This window comes from Centrocercus urophasianus, unplaced genomic scaffold, assembly GCF_019232065.1.
Source record: "Centrocercus urophasianus isolate 14NV4802_14NV808 unplaced genomic scaffold, USGS_Curo_1.0 seq_12, whole genome shotgun sequence".
Taxonomy (NCBI): Eukaryota; Metazoa; Chordata; class Aves; order Galliformes; family Phasianidae; genus Centrocercus; species Centrocercus urophasianus.
In genome coordinates, this window is record NW_024884364.1 from 39,161,832 (window position 1) to 39,182,468 (window position 20,637).

The following is a 20,637-nucleotide window of genomic DNA, read 5'->3' on the forward strand; positions in this document are numbered from 1 at the left end:
TTCTTGTGCTGAAATACAGAGGTGACTTTATCTAGTAAACGTAATGACAAAGCATTTAGAACAAGATTGAACATCACAAAAGCAAATAGACAATACTTAGTGATCCACCTATTTTCTTCTTCTTCCCATCCAAAATAATAACTGTTTAAACAATCCTAACTGAAGGCCTAGTATTTCTAGGAAAGATAAACAGAAATGATCACATCTTTCAAAAATCATCAGAAATCAACCTGTAAAGATAAACATATCTCCATGTTTTTGGGGGGAGAACGGGGGAGGGGGAAGACAGTCATATGAGACACCAAATAGTTGCCTGATTAAAGGAGAAGTGTAATTATTTTCCCAAGAAAGAAAGTACAAAGATCTTCATGACAGGTCCTATGTAAAATAAAGAAAATAGACAACAGAAGAACATAAAAGATGCTCTGGTTGCCTTCCAAGTTTGCTGTAACCCTTCCTCTTCTGCTGCTGTCCATGGAATTACTAAAGCAGATGCTCAGCATGGCCTCTTTTTATATTTTCCTATCTTCAGAGAATGTTCAAGTGCAATTAATTTATTTTTCTTCAAATGAAGCCTCCAAGCCACATTCCATTTCCATTAACTAGGACACCAAAAACTGAAATAAAAACAACAGAATAAATCATAGATCCAATACTATTTTAAAAATTCTCATCTTTTACCTGGTAAAAAGAAGGAAATTTGAGCAAACCAGCAGTGGCAGTTTTATTTTTTGTCTTAATCTCCATGAATCTCCAAAATAACAGAAAACTAATTCAGCTGATTTGGGCTTGCTCTAGTCCCAGGATGCAGCTGGAGCCACTCAATGGCACCTTCCCAGGCACAGCTGGGACTGGTGGGGGTTGGCACTCTACTATCCTCTCCTAGCACATTCCGATTAACTATATTCATGCACCCAGAATTTCTAGTAAATGTAATATAGAACATAAAGGCTTACACTTTAAATTCCCTTAAGAATGCTTTTTTAATCTTTTTTTTTCCCAGCACAGGCATTTAACCCACACTGGGGAAAAAAAGAGTTATCTGGAGAAGGTAATCCTAATGTTGGTAGGCTGCTAAAACTGAAAGGAAATGAAGTTGTAAAGTAGCACTACACAGAAGGATTAGTTTGGGGATTTCTTTATTCTTTAAGTTCTACTGTATATTTAATATTTAGAGAAGATACCCTCTTCTGTATGAAGCAACAGACAATGTAAGCGAAAAAAAGAAAAAATGAAGAAAAACTGAAGAAACTGAAGAAAAAAGATACAGAAAGGGCAATGAAGAACTGGCACCAACATGAATTTGAGCTGCTGAAGGAGAGATGAAAAATAACCTGTGTATTCTAACAAAAACTTAAAGTGTAAGGCTGGCAGGCAATATGATATAAGTGAGAAGTCAAATGAATATTGTACTGTGGTGCAGTAAGTGCTTTGGCTTAGCCAATTGGATAGATGGAATAAAAACAACGTCCCAAATTCAGCCTTCTTCCTCAACATCACACAAAATGAAGATGCATCTGAATTGCCATTGCCAGCAGGAATAAAGTAGTTATTCAGACTCTTGTCCACCCGGAGGCTGGCCTAACCACCTACCAAGTTATTTCCTTACTAAACACTACACTACTGCTTGTGTTTATTTATACCAGACTCCTACATGTATATGCCACGGCTTTAACATCAGATGGTAAAAATGATGCTCACAAGTCAGCTGACAGTAGGATGTTAGTTAATAATCAGCTGAAAAGCTAAAATAAGCTAAGACAGAAGATAATGAAGTATTATTTTATGGTAGAAATAAAATTCTTTAGAAGAGTTGTGTATAAACACTCACAGGCAGTAATAGAAACTTCAGATTTTTTTTGCTAGGCACTTGAAACTGTTCTTTCTTATGAACAATGTGGAACTAATGGCTTTCCAAAAATAAACAGTTGCAGTGACCGTGAGTAACAAATACCTCGCTTCTGAGGATGGCAACCCTGAGGATCTTCAGGGTTGCTCCATCTAATTCAGTAATGACCTGCAAGTGCCTTTCAAAGGCAGCATAAAAATCAATACTGAGTCACAGAAACTTTCTGGTACCTTTCCCATTATTGATGAAACTCTTTTTAGAATTTAAGGCAATTTATTACTTTTTCAAACTTTCTTTTTCCTGAAAAGTGCTTACTCCTTTTTTTTTTTTGCACTCCTATATTTACAGTTGCTAATTGCACTTTATTTCAAGGCATTCCATATTTCAAAGAGTCTGTGGTGTATACATAGGAAGATCTTCCCTACTAAATATTTTATTGAGGCTTCTAAAAAGCCCATCACTTAAAAGATTACCACACCAGCTCTGCATATTCATCATTCTCAGTCATCAGGGAACACAGACCTTCTGCTCTATTGGCAAGGATTAAGCATGCAAATTGATTGGAATTGTTTTCTTAGTCTGGAAACACACCACTACATCTTTCTCACTGAAGTCTCATTGAGCATTAGAATACAGTTAAACACCTTTTCTAAATGGAAACATTTTCTGATCAGAGCTATTGCGTTCAGCACTTTGTTCTGGGTATTATTTTTTTTACACTTGCCTGCCCTGAAAAGATGAAGAAGAAATGGACATCGTCAGTGGAAACTAAAATCTCATCTTTCAAGCTAAGACTCAGAGGTGGGAGAAGGACAAGAGAAAATAAACCTAATGACCAGAGAGAGTGTTATCCTCACAGACCAAGAAGACAGCTTTCAATGTATGGATATTTTGGTCAGACGCTGGAACGCGCTGCCCAGGAAGGTGGTGTAGTCACCGCCCCAGTTCAAGAAGTGTTTGATGTTGTACTGAGGGACATGGTTTAGTGGGGAAATACTGGTGGCAGGTGGATGTTTGGACTGGATGATCTTGAAGGTCTTTTCAACCTTGGTGATTCTTTGATTTATTAAGATTAAATTACAAATAAAGCAGTGATAAACAGTTCCTTTCATTGCATTTCTATGAAGCTTTTATGCTCAAAACCAACAACATAGAGTGATAGTTTTGTGGAGTTGCAAAGTTGACGTGTCCTATATTCACAATTAATGAAGACTTAAGATACCTGCCCCAATTTTTATAGTTCACCTTTCAAAAATTTATACAATTTTCAGCTGAAATAGACAAAAGTGCCTTCAGAGCACAGATTATGTTTTGTTCTCCATGCATCAATTTGTGCTACCATTAAAACTAGTACTGAAGCTAGTTCAAGCTCAAATGAGTTTTCCCATTCTCCCCACACCCAGCACAGTGAGCTATATGCTCTGGGCAGCTTCATGCCAGCTGACCACACAAACGTGCAGCCATCAATGCTGGATGGAAGGAACTTGTAAACAGTGTGGAAAATGTTGATGTATCTGTCCAAATTAAAAGGCAAAATCTTTCTCAGTGGCGTGTAGTGTTAGGATAAGGAGTAGTGGCCAAAAACTTGAACACAGAAAGTTCTGTACCAGCATACAGAAGAATTTCTTTACGGTAAGGATGATGAAGCACTGGAACAGGTTGCCCAGAGAGGTTGTGGACATTCCTCCTATGGAGATATTCAAGACCCAGCTAGACGGCTACCTGTGCAACCTGTCGTAGGGTTCCTGTGACCACTCTCTCCAACCCCCAACCTGCTGTCCATATCCTATCTAAATCACAGGAAAAAAAAAAAACAAAACAAAAAACAAAAAACTGTAGAGCAGCAGCTCTGCCCCTCTAGCTTCCCCTGAGCTACAAGAGACCCAATGGTCAGGCAACTCTTTTCTTCCCCAAATTATACACTTAATGGTCTGTTTTTAATTATTGCCAGAAAATATAGATGTGCTTGGGCACTGTCAAACTCCTACTCCTACTGAAGAGACCAAGGAGAAAGCATCATATTTTTAAATTTTTCCCAACTTTCAGTTTCTGTAAAGGCAAGAGTAAACCATCTCTTCAGATGTAGTGGCAGTTCAGTCAATGTTTGAATAAGTGCTCAGGTCCCTAAATCTTCTCCACTTGTTCCTGAATATTTAGAGATGCCATCAACAGCCCACTACATAATATTTATATTGAAGGAGCTATGTAAACAGCACTTTGCTGATTTTAACTGATTAATCATGGCTTGGAATAGCAATATTCTCATTAAAAAAAAATGCTTCTTCCCAGCAATTAGGTACTGTGTTATTAACTGCTTCTGGGATACTGTACATAAGCACTGCTCATTAGCTTCATCAGGGATCAGAATGAAGGCTATTTTAAAACTAAAATGAATGAGCAACGAATCAAACTCTGGGGCTGAACGCTTCAGCTGGAGCTGATGGGTCATCACAGTCAATACGTAGTATATCTCTGAAGATACAATATAAATAACCCAAGTACTTAGCCACCTACTCATAATTTGATTTCAGAGCATTCTGTGCATGTCTTGCATACTAATAACAAACCTCTTTATCCACTGGTTCTGCCCATCTACATTAGGAAAAACCAACAGATGATAACTGAGACTTTTTTTTTGGTCATGTTAAAAGCTGAAATTACCATTTTATTAAAACCCCAAACCTCTTCATCAGTGATCTCTTCATTAAAACCTGGAGCTCTCTCTTTTTTTTTTTTTTTTCCCCAGGATTAAAATCCCCAGGATCTCCTCACTGGTGGCCTTGCTGCTGGCATTTCTATCTCTAGTGTTGGAGGAACCTTACGTTGCAATTGCAGTGTAAGCATTCTACACTGAAGGACACTCAGAGGAGCAGAGCAGAGCACTGGGCTCCATATTGAGGTGTATCCCAGCAGCATCTCAGTACCACACGGCCACATGCTCACTTCCTGCAAGTGGGATGAGGGAGAAAACTGGGATTGAATTATAACTTGTGGGCTGAGATAAAGGCTATTTACCAAGACAGAAGGGAAAAATGGAAACAGAAATGCAAGTATAACAGCATAGATACCTGCAATGCAATGCAATTACACAGCACCAGCTGACAAATGCACAGCAATAAATAACAACTGTTGCTGACTGATTCCCACCAGCAATGCAAGGACAGCCTCAGGGGCTTTGTCCATTGCAGGTGGGCTCAGCAGAGTGCTCCAGGTGTGGACTGAAGGAAGGATTGGCATGGCAGTCTTAAAAATGTGTTATTTCAGTACCTATTCGCTGTGAGTTCAATTTAACCAAGAGAATTGTGCCTCTGCTGGTTCCTGAGCAATGTGCTGCATGCCAATGGTCAGCAGTGGGGCTGCTCTGAGCCTTCCTCCCTGTCTGTAAAATAAAGGCCATAAGCAAGCATTACACTGCTGCAAGATGCTTTGCAGAGATATTGCAAAAGTTTTTCAGGCTCATAGACAAAGAAGTCTATGGATTCTGTGGGACCTGTGGCTCTTTTCATTACCTTGAGTAAATAAACTGGACCACCATAGAATTATCAGTACTAAATCCTTAATGCTTTTTCTGTGGATGTTGGGAACTCACCGTGTAATAACCAAACTAATATATAGAAATAGAGAACCAGAAGTGGAGCATACATTTCCTCAAATACACTAAAATGCATTTCCCTTCCTATAATTATGTTTCTATAAAAATAATATGTATTTGATTACATGTTTAACCAACCCTCTCATTCTGAACTGTCTAGATGTAGGATGCATCTCCCTTGAAACATTATTTTGTTGTAATTAGTTTTAGTTCAACTGTATGATGTAAGAGCTCAGGTTAGTGCAGAATTAAGAGAAATTGCTTAAATCAGTGCAGTGATAGCCTGCAGATTCTCATGCAACTGCACCAATGCTTCTTAGTGTTTTCAATGCGGCTGTCCTGGAATTTTTCATACCCACAGCTGGAAACACAGGTCTAGAGTGTGTGCCAATAGAATTTCAATTCTGACCCAGCGTTCAGGTAGAAAAGTGATAAATACTGGTATTTAGAGAAATTTGCCTTTTTTCTAATCCTATCATTACATATAGCAATTTCATTTATGCTTATTTTTAGAAGCATCTAATATCCAGTTCATAAAAAATACATGTGAAAAGCAGTTCCCTTGCCTCTGCTAATTTGAAAGTCAAACTGACGAACAGGATGAGTTTATGTGAGTTCATCTTCCTGTCATTCATTTATGGAGCACAAAACAGATTAATTCATTTCGTAGAAAAGAAAAAGTTAAAAAAGGCAGCGGAACACAGTTTTTAAGGAAATTGGTAGAAAATGAACTCAATTTTAATGCATCTCTTCAACGCAGTGTCCACTATCCTTCAGGAGTAAATTCTGCAGTAAGTTGCCATAATTTATGTATGGAAGCTAGAAACTACAAAGATTTTATGTACTTACCCACCTTCAGAATTTGATTTTAGACTAGTCTGTGAATGTCTTGTGTTCTAATAATAAACCCCCTTATTCACATATTTCTACTGTAGGAAGCACTATGGCATAGGTTCCTATTTCAACAATTCACAAAGGAAAGCAGTGAGAAAGTAATTCCCTTTCAGTGGAATAATCCTGATGCATTCACATCACTCTACAGAGAGAAGAGCAGAAGGCATACAGAAATGAAGATAAGCTGTAGGAGACCCAACAGACTTTCTGAGAGCTGTTTTCCACAGCCCAGTTAGACGAGACAAATATGCTGCCAAGCCCAGCAACTCAAATATTCTTGATTTGAAAAATGTAATTATTTTTGTCTACTTCCTGTCTTCTCTTTGAGAGAGAGAAAAAAATCTAGAGTTTAAAAATATATAACTATACTTGCAAGCAATAATTTTAATCCAGAACTCTAAGTACTATAAGCTTGTATTAAAATCATTAGAGATGACAACAGTGGCAATGCCATTAGAACCGTAGGATCTTAGAATGGTTTGGGTTGGAACAGACCTTAAGGATTATCTAGTCTCAACCTCCATCCCTGGAGGCACTCAAGGCCAGGTTGGATGGGGCCTGGGGCAGCCTGAGCTGGTGGGGGTCAGCTCTGCTCATGGCAGGTGTTGAGATGGTGTGGACTTTCAGGTTCCTTCCCCCCAAACCATTCTGTGATTCTATGATTCTGTGAATCTTTGTCACACAATGTCAAAGGATGCACATGTTGACTAAAATTCTGCAGAGTAGTCTACTGAGATGTAGACTGAATCAAAATCTTGTGGAAAAACAAGCATTCTGCAAAATTTCAGTGCACTTGTCCACCACAGTCTTCTCCTACCCTGCCCCCAAAATTCAGATTGTTTTCCAGATTATACACCTTTGACAACCCAGAATCAAGCCAACTCAAGCCCTTCACACTGCCATAGCCTCAAGCAGTATCAGTGAGTAGGGGGGAGCTCCAGAGCTGCACACCAAGGTCTGAAACCTCAGAGCCAGGTTTTGTGTGTGGAAAAAGAAGAGAAAGCTTCTAACTCCTAACACAGCTAACTCCTGATGTAGAAGCCACAGCTTCACAGGGAGCTTCCTGGGGCTTCTCTCGCTCTTGTTTCTGTTCAGGGGCCTCACGCAAAGGGAGGGGACATAGTCCAGTGGAAAAGAAGAGCTCCTGAATGTTACACATCTGTGTTTTGCTTGACAAAATATTAAGAGAAAAAATTGCTTAGAAAATAAAGTTCCTTTTTGCAAGAAAGCTGTAATTCAGAGAATGTTAAGGCAGAACAAGGAAAAAGAAGCAATGGCTTTGAGCAGGATACAGAAGGCACTGGGGAGGGAAGGGAACGTATTCCTGGAAAGCGGTGCAATGAGAGCACCACCTCCCCTTTCCAGACGTAAATGATGCCCAGCTGTTGCTCACCACTGAGAATATTACTTTCCTCCCTCTGAAAGCCATGGTAACACATTTTATAAATCAGGGAGCAGTATGAAGTGGCTAATATCTACTTCTACACAGACATTTCAGCACTGTATTTTTATTTCTCTCATTCCCCCTCCATCAGGAAAGCAGCAGAGAAGGCTATGTTGACTAGCCTTAGGTGATTAATGCAATTTAAGCCCTAGCATTTTCCATTTAAATCCTTTCTGCCAAGGTTTAATTATCAAATCTGGTTGACTTATTTTATATATCAAAATAAATTTTAATTAAAACTTCTGTAGTGTTTTAAATCAATGCACTTTACAGAAATTACTTGATAAACTTGACAAATACATACAATTACAGCAGTCCGGATTTTTAAATTGCTTTCATTTTGTCAGGACCCCGTAATGGGTTTTCAAATGTCACCTGGGTGGAGGTGACATGATGTGAAAAGGGCTGGGTGGGAGTCGTCTGGCTGTTGTGCTGACTGAAGGCTCATTCTTTGTCTAAACTGCTTGTATCTACAAAACAGTCTGTGAATGAAGGAAAGAAGATGGTTGGGTGGGATCCAGAATGCCCGGTTATCAGACAGTTCAGCTGCAGGCTGCTGGTAGAAGACCCGCATCCTTGGAGGTTGGTTGTCCTCTGACTGGTGGTAAGGTTGGGAACTCTTTCAGTATCCAGAAAACAGGTAGCTACCAAAGCACAGAGAGTTGTCTCGGTGGGCACCCTGAGACCAAAATAAGTGGTGAAGATTCAAGTGGCATCAAGAAATGGCTTCTGTGCATAGGGGAAATAAAGACTTTTCTGCTCCTGTATAACTTACTCTGTGAATATATTAAGGGCTTCTATTTGTCATACTGTCAAGTAAGCACTTGTAATTATATATGAATTGAGCTTTCCTGAGAAATTAATGCAGTCAGCCTGTCTTGTTTATAATTTTAAACAGGTGCTACATGCTTCATTTCCGCAGTGGCAAAATGTTATTAAGAAAGCCAAAACAATTCTCTGCTCCTTTGTTCAGAAAATGCAGTTTATGCTTTAAATTTCTCGTCAGTCAAAAGTTTCAAATTCCATTTGAATTCATAACCAGGCAAACATTTTTCATCCAGCCACTGTTCATAAACTGCCCAATAATTCAGTATGTTCTCTCGTCACTTGTGGCTTTAATTGCTGTTCACGTAGGCAGTGCTGGCAAATGACGGAAATGTCAAGAAAGCAAAACAAATTTATGTTTGTTGAAAATGAGCGTAATAAATACCGCATTTGTGTAAATGGATCCTGAGTACAAAACATACCTTAAATAGATAGTAAGAGTAACACGCATGGCCATAACTCAGCAATGAACAGAGACACCTACAGCTACACCAGGTTACTCAGAGCCCCCTCCAGCCTGGCCTTGAACGTCTCCAGGGACGGGGCATCCACTGCCTCTCTGGGCAATCTGTTACTGTGTCTCACTACCCCCACTGTAAAAAAAAACCCAACAGCTTATTTCTTATATCCAGTCACAATCTCTCCTCTTTTTGTTTGAAACATTTCCCCTTGTCCTATCACAACAGATCCTGCTAAAAGAGTCCACCCCCTTCTTTCCTGTAGCTCCCATTTAGATACTGAAAGGCCATTCTCAGGTCACCTCGCAGCCTTCTCTTCTCCAGGCTGAACAGCCCCAGTTCTCTCAGCCTGTCCTCATAGTGTCCCTTCCCTTGGATCATTTTTGTGGCCCTCCTCTGGATGCATCCAACAGGTCCATGTCTCTCCTGTACTGAGGACTCCACATCAGGACACAGTACTCCAGGTGAGGTCTCAGCAGTGCAGAGCAGAGGGACAGGATCTCTTCTTACAGGTGCATGCATCCAAATAAAGTGATACAACCATTTGAAGGCTTTTTATTTAACCCTTGCCATTAATTCCTTTCTGATAATCTTTAAATGTTTGTCTTCACTGAGGAGGTATTACTTTAAATACTTTTTATTTATTCTACAGTGTTTAAATTAGAAGTACTCTCTGATCTGGCCTGAGCAAGAAGCTATTGAAAGTGTTCTGCTAACAGTCTGGTTTCAAGCCCAAGATGCCAAGGCTGTGTCTGTAAATGCGGAATTTCATAATGTGCAGAAATAAGATAGCAGTAAAGCAATTTTGCTGTGGTAATAGAGAGATTTCAGATCAGTGCCCATCTAAAATATCCATGTTGCCAATAAAAGCACAGCATTGCCACTAGCTGGTGTGTGGGACTGCTAGGATACCATCCAAGCAAAGCATCCTTACCTCTGTGGGTAGCAGAGCTGTGCTGCCAAAGGGCCGCAGCGTGGGCCTGCCTTCAGCACTAGAGTTGGAACAGAGAAGGAATGTATACAAACTCAACTATGCTGTGTATCATACATAAATATTTTTTTTCTCCTCCTGATGCTCATTTCCTGGCCAGGGACCAGAAGCAGTATTCTATTACTGTCATGGTGTAAACCAGACCCATAGAAAACCCTACAAGATGCTATCCTGAATCCCAACAGACATCCAGTAACATGGACTTCAGTGCAACTCTTCATCATATCACCCCTCTGCACAGAGCATCTTTGGACTGTAGCAATGGGCTATGGCTGCCTGTCAAGATGTAAGACGAGGAACACCTCTGCAAAGGCAGATAAGGAGTATAGGCGCTGCAGAATGACCCAACAACATTAGTAGCCTTCCGGGTGGATGTAAAATGCCTTCATTTTTGCCAGGGCTAGAGAATAGAGAAGGTAATAACGAAAGGCTGTGAAAAAAAAAAAAAGGTGTTTGCCACTGTTCCAGTGGGAGGTGCATGAGGGAAATCAAACAGAACCTGCAGGATCCAGAGATAGATGAAATTCAAGGAAAAGCAGGCAGCAGGGAAATCTGAAAAGTGAATCAAGGGCTTCTCTTCTAGCTTTTTATTTTTCATAGTACTTAGTTTTAAGTTTCTGGCATGTTTCAGTGTTTAAAAAGCTGTTTTCAGAATAAAAGACAGGAGACACAGAGAAGAAAGGGGGAGAGGTATCTCTGAGACTCCTGTGAAGAAGTTGTTGCTCAATGTAATTGCCAATGAGCCTTCAGAAAAGTGTTGTATGGAGAGAGAAAAACTAAGGGGAAGCATCATCATAAGGAGAATTTGTGCTTCACATACTGCAAACCTTTAACTTCCCTAAAAAAGTTAAAAAAAAGAGGCATGAGTCTCAGTTACATTCATTTTCCTCCCTAGGGAACATCAGTTCACTCCAAGGTCAAGGTGATGTCCGAGATAAGGATACAAGACATGGTTTAGTAGCTTAGTGGTTAGTAATGGTGATAGGAGAACGGTTGGACTAGATGATCTTGTAGGTTTGTTCCAACCTTGTGATTCTATGATTCTATACGAAGATGTCACAAAGAAAAAGAAATGACCTAGTTCTAACAGCTCTGCTGTGCAGTTGGACTGTTAGGTCCATGTAGTGCTGGAACTTTGTGACCTTGGTGTGAAAAATGCATAATGTTAATAGTCTCAGGGTGACTCCTGCACAGAAGAATTGCCACTCCTTATGTTTTTTTGTTTCTTTATTATGAAAGAGTTCACCGTCTTTCTTCATATGTGTTTAGTGCTACATACTTGCTGCAAGCTAGTTTGGTGTTACGATATGCAGCTTGTAAATGAGTTGCTCTTATGCTGATCTTACTGCTGTTTCTATTGTAAGGTAATATGGCTGTGACTCATGCCTTTGCATAAATATTTAAATGATGGTTTCAACATTTTCATTTTGAGGACGCTGTGCCAAATATTGCAGCGATAGCTTCAAAACATGCCACTTTGAAAGGCAAGGAAGAATAACTGTGTTTTTTTTCTTTTACATGAAGCTGTAACAGAATCCTTCAAGATTTTCAGATTACAAGGGCATTCTGTAGGGCAGCATCACCCCACTGTTACGACCTTCAGCCATCCTATTGCTTGCTGAAGTGATCACTGTTGCGTTAGAATGGGATCTGGCCTGCTGAAATTCTTGTGTTTCTTCTGCCTTTCGTAACAGCTTGTCACACACACCAAATAATAAGGCCATACTGGGTATTCCAATACAAAGAGTGCCTCATCTACGCATCAGTTGAGATGTTTCACAAACTCATTAATAAACAGATAAGACATTTCGGGATTAACAAACGAGATCTTTCAGCGCTACCATAATATGTTTCATCTAATGAATTGATGTATTTAATATGGAGATTCTTTTAATTAATGTAATTGAATATTTAGTAGCATGACACTTCTCATGCTGTGTACTTCCGTTTGTTGGTCAGTGTCAGCAGGAAAACAAAAAGAACAGCAACCATTGAAAAATGATCACACGAGCTGAAATCCAAACCAAACATGGAGCAGAGAGCAATGGAATAGTCATCATGTTGCATGTGCAGTGGTTTGAACCTCCTTGAAGATACCAGAACACAAACAAGAGTACAAGCCTATTTCCTGCGGGGAGTGTCCTACGGAGGCTTAATAATATGTCTTTAGTTTGACAGAGATACAATGATAGTTATTTAGAGGACAATATTAGAGCTATCATCTCATATTTTCCTTCATGAGAAGGAACAGGTTCTTGCACATTCCAGACATGTCACTAATCATCTCTTTTCCCTTTCTTCATTAAAGTAAAACCAAAAATATTGTAGAGCAACTGATGCTTCCAGTATTTGTGGTGTGAAAGCATTACAAGCTTTTCTTCTTGCTAAAGTTTTTTTTTTCTTCAGAATTGACAAAGGAAGAATCAATGATTCCCCTGAAGAATCAATGCTCTTACAAACCTGGCCGCAGTTTGGTCATTGACCTTCTTGGAATCTTCCACAGAGCGTGCCCTGTTCTGATTTTTCTGAAAATGCAGTCTGCTACTGAAATAGAGGACAGGCAGATGAAGAGGAATGTTGTAGATCAGTTTGGGATGCTGCTACATTTTTGTGGAGCAGTGAGATAAGTGCTGGTTACTGCTGAACAGCGTTGGAAGTATGACACAAAGCTAGGAGTAGGGAGGCCACTTCCAAGAGCTGCCATAAAGGCGGACAAGCAGTGCTGGCATGTCCATTTATAGAAACAGTCGTCCACTGAAGAGTTATTTTAGATTCCAGTTATAAGCAGATAGAAATTGAAGCCATATTTTTATAGTTTTTCAAGTGACCCTCCTTTAAGTGGGGCAGTATACTCAGCTTTAGTATTTATGGAAGAAAGTGAGATTAATACTGAAACATCATGCAGATTATGTGTGTGTGCCTTAATATTTGTGTCACACATCTTCTCAGTTTTAAGTGGATCCTACTGTTGGACATGCATTAATATACAGAAGGCATTTCTGTATCATTCTTGTATTCTGCCAATGGCAGTCTACAAGTCTTGAGCCCTTCTGTATCAAACAGCACGCTTTATGTCAGATTTTCAATAACCTCTCCACCTACAAGGCAACATATGCAAGAAAGATGGATAGGTCTGATGTAGTCAGAACATTTAGGAAAAAAAAAAAGGAGCTGAAGCAAAATCCTCAAAAGATCCTGAAGTTGTTTGTGAAGTAGTATAGGAAATGTGGGTGCTGTTGAGCACACTGACTCATCCATCCTGTTGCCAAAACAAGTAGATGACAACTCCTTTAGAGCAGGGAGGGAAAAGCACTAGACAGAGACAACCAATCACCAAAGTCATCCTCTCTGCAAGCTCTTTTCTAGTTGCACAAGGACCAAGAAGTTTATCAGGCAATCATCATGCTGCTTGCTCTTCAGTTCTCAGAGCACTTCATCCCCGCAGAACCCCACAGTAATGATGCAGCACATGCTCCTAACCAAATTGATTGGGCTTTCATGGACAGTCAGATAGGAAACTCCCAGCTCAGCAGTCTACAGATTTCAACTAAAACACAAAAATAAATGGCATCCAAATTGATGTCTAGCCATAATAAAAGTGTAAGGAACACATATTTTTAGCTTTTGACAACCACAATTTTCCTATTGTGTCTTTAGAAGTGAGTTATCCCATACTTGCCCTTTGGACTGCTTTGAACCATCTGTTGGTACTACTCCACGTGGAAAACTTAGTAATAGGATAGAGTGATTTGGAATGTGAGAAATATTCCCTCTACTTAAACTTTCACTAGTAACTGCTTAGAAACTTAGCTCTCAAAATTAAAACACAGAATAATAAGCCCAAGAAATAGGGCAGATTCTTCCAAAGCAAAATATAGATAGGTGCAGAGTAATAGTTTGCTGGTTGAATAATGCAATAGTTGGTTGAATAACACTGAAGTGCAACTGAGGGTGAATACCAATTCACACAAAACGATCTAGTTATGTACAAAATAGCATTTCTACTACCCTGATCTTTAATGTCAGCTGGCTCGAGTCATCAGCATACAGTGGAGACAAAATTGTGACCTAATCACAGACTCAAAAAGCAGCTGAGACTGAAAGCATCTCTGGAGCTCATCAGGTCCAACCCCTGCTCAGGGCTATGTCCAGTCAGTATTTGAAGATCTCTGACAATGGAGATTCTACAGCTTCTCCAGGCAACCTGCTTCACTGTGTGTCCAGTCAAAGTGTATCCTTACATTTAAACAGGATTTCCAGTGTAAGACTCAGTTTTCCTGATAGGAGTCCTAATGGCTTTGTTGCCACTGAGCATCACTGGGAAAGTCTGGCTCGGTTGTCTTTTCTCCCTGCATCAAGCATTTATGTCTAAGCCCTCTCCAAACTGAGCAGCCCCAGACCTTTCAGTTTCTCCCTGTATGACAGATGCTTCAATCCTTTAGTCATCTTTGTGGCATCTCAGAAGACCAGCTCCACCATGTCTATGTGTCTCTCACACAAAGGATCCAAACATTGGATTCAGCACACCACATTTAACCCAGGGCTGGGGAAAGGATCACCTCCCTCTACTGATGTGACAGTCTGCTTGATGCAGCTCCAACTGCTGTTGGCCGTCTTTGTTGAATTTGCTGCCTGATGCTCAACTTGGGTCCAGTGCCCACTCTGCTGCCAACAACTTGGTGTCTGCCAGGGCCCTTCTGGCAAACCTGCTTCCCAACTGGCTGGTCCTCAACAGCCTGAGCTGTTGCTTGGGATTATTTCTTCCAAGGTGCAAGACTTCAACACTTTACCTTGTTGAACTTTCTGGTTTTCCTGTCAGACAATTATTTCTCCAGCCTGTCAGGGAAAACCATTTCAGCTATGTTCCTGTGTCATTTCTGAGCTCTGAAGGGTCACAACCTATTTGCCTGCCCTTATCTCTAGCACTGATACACATTACTTCCATAAATGGCAGTCAAGTAATAATAACTAGAAAAAAAAAAAAACCAACACACTGTATTAGTTTTTATTGAAAAGATGCACATTAAAAGTATCATCACTAACTACACTAATGATGTTCTCATATCTTAATACCAGTGAATGAATCACAAAATTTGATTATGCTCTTGCTGAGTGCAGCTGATAGCAAAACTGCAATTTTGCCATGTGAAAGAAAGACCAGAACCTCATGAGCAGATATGGTCTGATAATGAATAACACATTGCCCAAGGCTTCTGTGCTGATATGGTAGTTAAAGGATTCTTGTGTTTGTTTCTGACTCATACAACTGATGTTGACACATGGACACTATGTAAAGACTATGGATGAAGGGCATATCCTTGGCATAATTAAGTACCAGCAGATGTGTAGGATACAACTGGGAGCTACAGAGACAGAAACAAGAATCTGGCAGGCATGCTCCATAAATGCTCCCTTCACATACACGCATTCCTTCACACTTCTTTCTTAAGAGAAATGCTGCATGATTTGAGATAGCGTAGCCAGCAGTGGTTTCTAAATCATGAACACCCTTCCACTCTGGCTAATAGTGGATTTATTTGTAGCAGTCACCAGAGAAAACTATTAGATGATGGGCCATTTGGCCTAGTGGTCATTGATGTTGTTTGAGACCACTGGTGCCTACCTGTGTCAGGTCTGTGCTCCTTTTTGCTGTTCTCCTTGCATCCTCTTGCTTCTCCCTGAACTGCGAGTCAGTCCTAATCCAGTCCTTGACACTGAATAGACTTCTGAAAGCAGAATGCACTAAAAGATGTATCCTAACTGTATATTTGAGCAAACTAAGGCATGTGCCTGTGATACTTACAGAGGGGCTTTCTTTAATATGCCTCAGCATATAGTAGTGTCTTACGCAATAAACATTAGTGAAAATGTTTCTTAAAGATAATGTGCAAGAATAAACTGACAGTTCAGAACAATTTATTTACGGTATTTTAATACCAAGTAAATGCATTTCTCAAGTAAGAATTTATAAATCTGGCAATTTATAGAAAAAAATAAATCACAGCTTCACAAAAAGCTAACTTTCAACAGTTTGCTCCCCAAACCCCCAACACACAATTTACAATATAATTCAACTGTAGGTAGAAAGTTAACAGCGGTGTGAAATTCTTAAAAAATATTTGCAACAGCAATTGAAAATAAAATTATGATATTTACTCAGTGAAAAAGTAATAGGAATTATGTTTCCCGGTAAAGGATACATCAGAAAAGCAGCAAAAAATCCTCCTTCTACTTATTATGTGCCATCTTTCTCCCTGCCAGAGTCATCACTGGCAAAGGCAATACTTCAGTATAAATCACTGCCACGTTCAGTGTTTTTGGCAAGAAGTCATACTCAGAAGTCCAGTGTTTGAAACGTGTTCTGTCCTCACCCTGTGTGCTCCAAAGGTTGCTTTTATTCCTGTTCTTTGGTGCAAGACCGAATCAGTGACAGCTCAGAGAAAGTAAGTATAACAACTTTCCTATGGATTCATGTCCACTCTCCACTCTTTCTTCATCTCCCCAGCACAAACTGGAAAGCCCAGAAATTTCAGTTTCTACACCTCACATTTGAGTACTTACAAAAGATGAGGGATTTGAATGTTGGTGTTGTATTTTCACCTGTGCACAACAACCCAATGCAACCAGAGGAGGAAAAATGTTCCTACTCTAACTGAATTAAAAATCACATTTTCAAAGGTCATTGCACTTGATAACAAAAAGGCAATTAATATGCATTTGATATTAAATATATTGTACAGACCTAAAATTCTGTGCAATCCATTGCTTCAGACACACACATACTTAACATTTTTTTTAAAGCTAAGCTCCTAGTTGTCATTTACTGAAGAAAAACTTTTTGAAGAGTATTTTTTCAAAGACAAAAATTCCTCAGAACACATACACACACATTTATACACTCCCTTTAACTCCTAGTGCATTGAAACAGATCTCTGTTTTGAAATTCTCCACGTTGTTCCCACATTGAACTTTGCTCTCATTCTAAACCAATCCAGTTGACACTACACAAGAACGCTTTTCCTCTGGCCTATCCAATAAGGCTGGCATTTATCATGCTGTTGGTACAGACACGAAAGCTGAAGATTATTGCCTCACTCCTTTACCTGAGGAGGATTTAAAGTTTTCCAAGTGGACGCAACTCATTTTTCGCTCCTGCTGCCTGCAAACTCCAAAGGCCAGTTTCAGGTGCCAAGTGTTTTCTATCCCAAAGCCAGGGTTTTGGGTTGTCTCTGCAAATTTTGTGACAATTTGCTGTTAAAACCACAGACATGGAATATGAGAGGGAGATATTGGTCCCTGAGATATACTAAATGAGAACAACAACTAATCACTGATATTTAATTTGGAGTGGACCCTCTTTAAGGAAAACTACGTTAGCTTCAACTTTCAAAAGTTTAACAAATAATCACTAAAAATACCCTTAAATTGGACAACAGGATATATACAGTATTGGTCAAGAAAACCATATTGTACAGAGTAGTTTTAAGAGTTATCAGTTACTGAGAACTAAAGATCTGTCCTGTGTATAGTGTGCTGTATTTCAGATTTGTCTTTCAGGCAAATGTTTGTCTTTCAGATCAAATACAAAAGGGTGAGAACAAGAAGCATGGCCTTAACCAACACATCTACTTACTCCTACCTCTTTAAATGTACAGTTGCAGGACTTAGTGTCTTAAACACTTACAATAGGCAACTTGACTACAATTCCCAGAAGCCAAACCAAACTTTCAAACTTTCCGATTGATCAATTCAATAGTGCTCTGTTTGTCGTATCAGTAAGCTTTTCATTGCCAAACCAGTGGCAATGTTTCCTGTTGTCAATACATTTTGAGCTAGTGTTCGAAGAACTTCTAGCGTTGAGGGTGTTTCAGAACAGAGGCAACTAAAACAAAACATCTTTGGCAACCACAGATAGATGATAGATAATTCACAGCAGCTGGAAGAACAGTAAGACCTTTACAAAGTCCCATAGTGCACCATTCACTTTTTGCAGTTGGTTGTATAAAGTACCAAAACTCTGAAAATTTTAGCTAAACATTTGAAATATTACCTATGAAGTTGCAGGGTTTTTTATACCAACTTTCTCAAACAGTGCTAGGGCTTGAGAAATTTGAAAGGGTGGTGTGAGATAGTCCACACAAAGGCCTCCAGTGCAGTTGGAGTTGATTGGGAAGGGAGCAGAGAAGTGACGGGCTAAAGACTTAAGTTTCAATGTACCACTTAGAGGTTGCTCAAGGACTGACAACGGGTATATTCATGAATGAATTTAGTCACACAAGTAGTATCATCACACTGGTAGTGGAATCTCTTCAGACAAGGAAACAAAATGAAACAAACAAATAAACAATTCAGCTGCATCCAGAGAGTCCATTAAGCAGTCTCATTTATCTGTACCTTAAATAAGAAAGAATATCCATTAGTAACATAGAAATTAGTAATATTCCAATACTCTGAATTGTTTTTAACACACTATAACACAGCTGAGCTATAGGAAGAACTCAGTATAGCCATCTTTTGTTCTCAATTAAGTCAATTATAAATTGAATTCTGCAAATATAAGCTAGTTCTTTGTGTGTATGAGAGGAAAAAACACTAATAAAGACGGGTAAACTTTTAACAAGTAGAAGAATCAAAATATACTACGTTTATTTTCTTCTGAAAATGAGTTTAACTTTCAGAAATGTAGGAAATATTGCAACTAACTTGTATAACTTCATTGTGATGCCTGTATGTAAATTAGTACACAATGCAGCAGTAGCTATCACAACTCAAGAAAAATAATTCTTAAAAAAACAAATCAACAACAAAGGAATGTTTAAGCAGCAAAAATATGGTAGTACTATCAGCATTCTGTGAGAATAAGAACTTTATAATCCAGATGTAGCATAAGATGCCACTCACAGCCAATCTTTTGGTTTTAGACCTCACTTGAGATATGCCCACTTAAAAGCATACAAATGCTTTTCTTTAAATTTGAGTCTAACAAAAATTGTCACTTTCAGGTAACCTTCACCTCTTACAAAACAAATCAAATCAAAACAAAACAGAACAAATACAACAACAAAAAACCAGCTATAGCATATGCTGAAATCTCTCAGGTGTCCAGATCCAACACACTTAAGAGAATCTTAAGGACCCCAGGTGCTGCATACAACTTGCTTTAGTAGTTAAATGAAGCAATATATTGTCCCCTTCTGTACTGGGGGAAAAGAATGAAGGTTATAGAATAAAGCACAATAATTGACCCAATTTTGATGAAATTATGAAATGCAGTATTGATCTTCGTATTCAGCCATCAAGTGCTGCGTGAAAAAGCAGTTAGTTTAGGAGATCTCTAAACAGTTTTTTGCCACGTTAGTGTTCTCTATTCTGCCACAGCAGAGTTCTGCTTCACATTTCAGCAGCTGTGAAAGCATGGCTCTGACCTACAGAGGCATGTTCAACAACAGCACTATTGCCATGCAAGACTTACTGCTGTTTCAGCACATGAAGGATGAATTCAATCCTCAGTAGATTCAATCCTCAAACTTATTATACTGATGACTGTGTTGCAGTTCTATTGTTTTGTTAAGAGATAAAATGTAACAAGTTAATTAATGGAGTCACAGTACTGAAGTTAGAAGGAAATTCTGGTCAGCTAGTTCTGGCATTTAAAAGCAAAAAGGTATTTACCATAGAAAATGTCTCAGGGGGACGCAGCCTTGCTTCAGTCAGCAACACAAACGTAAGGTACCATGTTCTACCCTAACTACAACGCTGAGCAAAACTACTACCTGTAGGTATCATCACTAATGCTGTTCCTATTTAGATAGTGCCATTTTTTGGAAAAAAAACCACAAGAGCTGGAAATTTCTTGCAACTTCTCCTGTCTCAAGCTTACCATGTGAAAATAAAACAAAATACTCAGTAGATACTGTTTGAAAACAAGGGTAAAAAAGGTTATGAAGGCCACTGTTCGTTGTTTTCCACTTGTGGGTCTGAAAGGCACAGACAAGCTTAGGGAGAAAAAAAAAATCTGCTTCTTTGAGATCCCACAGTGTAAGTTTAGATACATATGCAGATTACTGATTAGTTGATTTTAAAAAGCAGTAAATCCAGAATTTCAGTTGCCTATTTGCCCATTTAATATTGATCTTCATATTAATTCAAGCATCCCCATGTCAATTCTAGGATCCTCACCTAGAATTAATGCTCAAGTTGCTTAGTTCAGCTTGTTAAAAATTTACCCACTTATCACAGTTGGTTTTATGTTATATTTCATAATCAAGACTGTTCTCATTCACAAGATACATTCCACATTAGTAAATCAATGTCAAACCATTTATTCAGTTTGAGTTTTACTTAGCATTTGTTTAGTTTTATTTTAGTTCTCCTATGAGCTCAGACAGTCTCTTCCATGCAAGGTAAATTACAACTGAGTGACTAATTCAGGCTGAGTTGAGTAGAAACGGAGACAAACACGTCATAACATCAGCATGCTAGAGTCCTCAACAGCCTGTTTAATAAATATCCCATCTCCCCAGAAAACAAAATAAAGAAAACTAAATAACCACCCCCTAAACAACCACCTGGAAGCAGTGGTTG

General features: G+C 39.1%; 1 protein-coding gene across 3 annotated transcripts in view; it reads right to left on the reverse strand.

Moving 5' to 3' along the window:
- GK (glycerol kinase) overlaps positions 1–20,637 on the reverse strand; it is a 50,974-nt gene continuing 30,337 nt past the window's right edge. For 2 of the 3 annotated variants that reach the window (XM_042809792.1, XM_042809790.1), the window contains one exon: positions 15,953–18,447. In XM_042809792.1, coding sequence (XP_042665726.1) covers positions 18,434–18,447 — 14 coding nt within the window. In that variant the 3' untranslated portion in view covers positions 15,953–18,433. Of the gene's footprint in view, positions 618–15,952; positions 18,448–20,637 lie in introns of those variants that run through there. The other variant, XM_042809791.1, reaches the window with a different exon arrangement.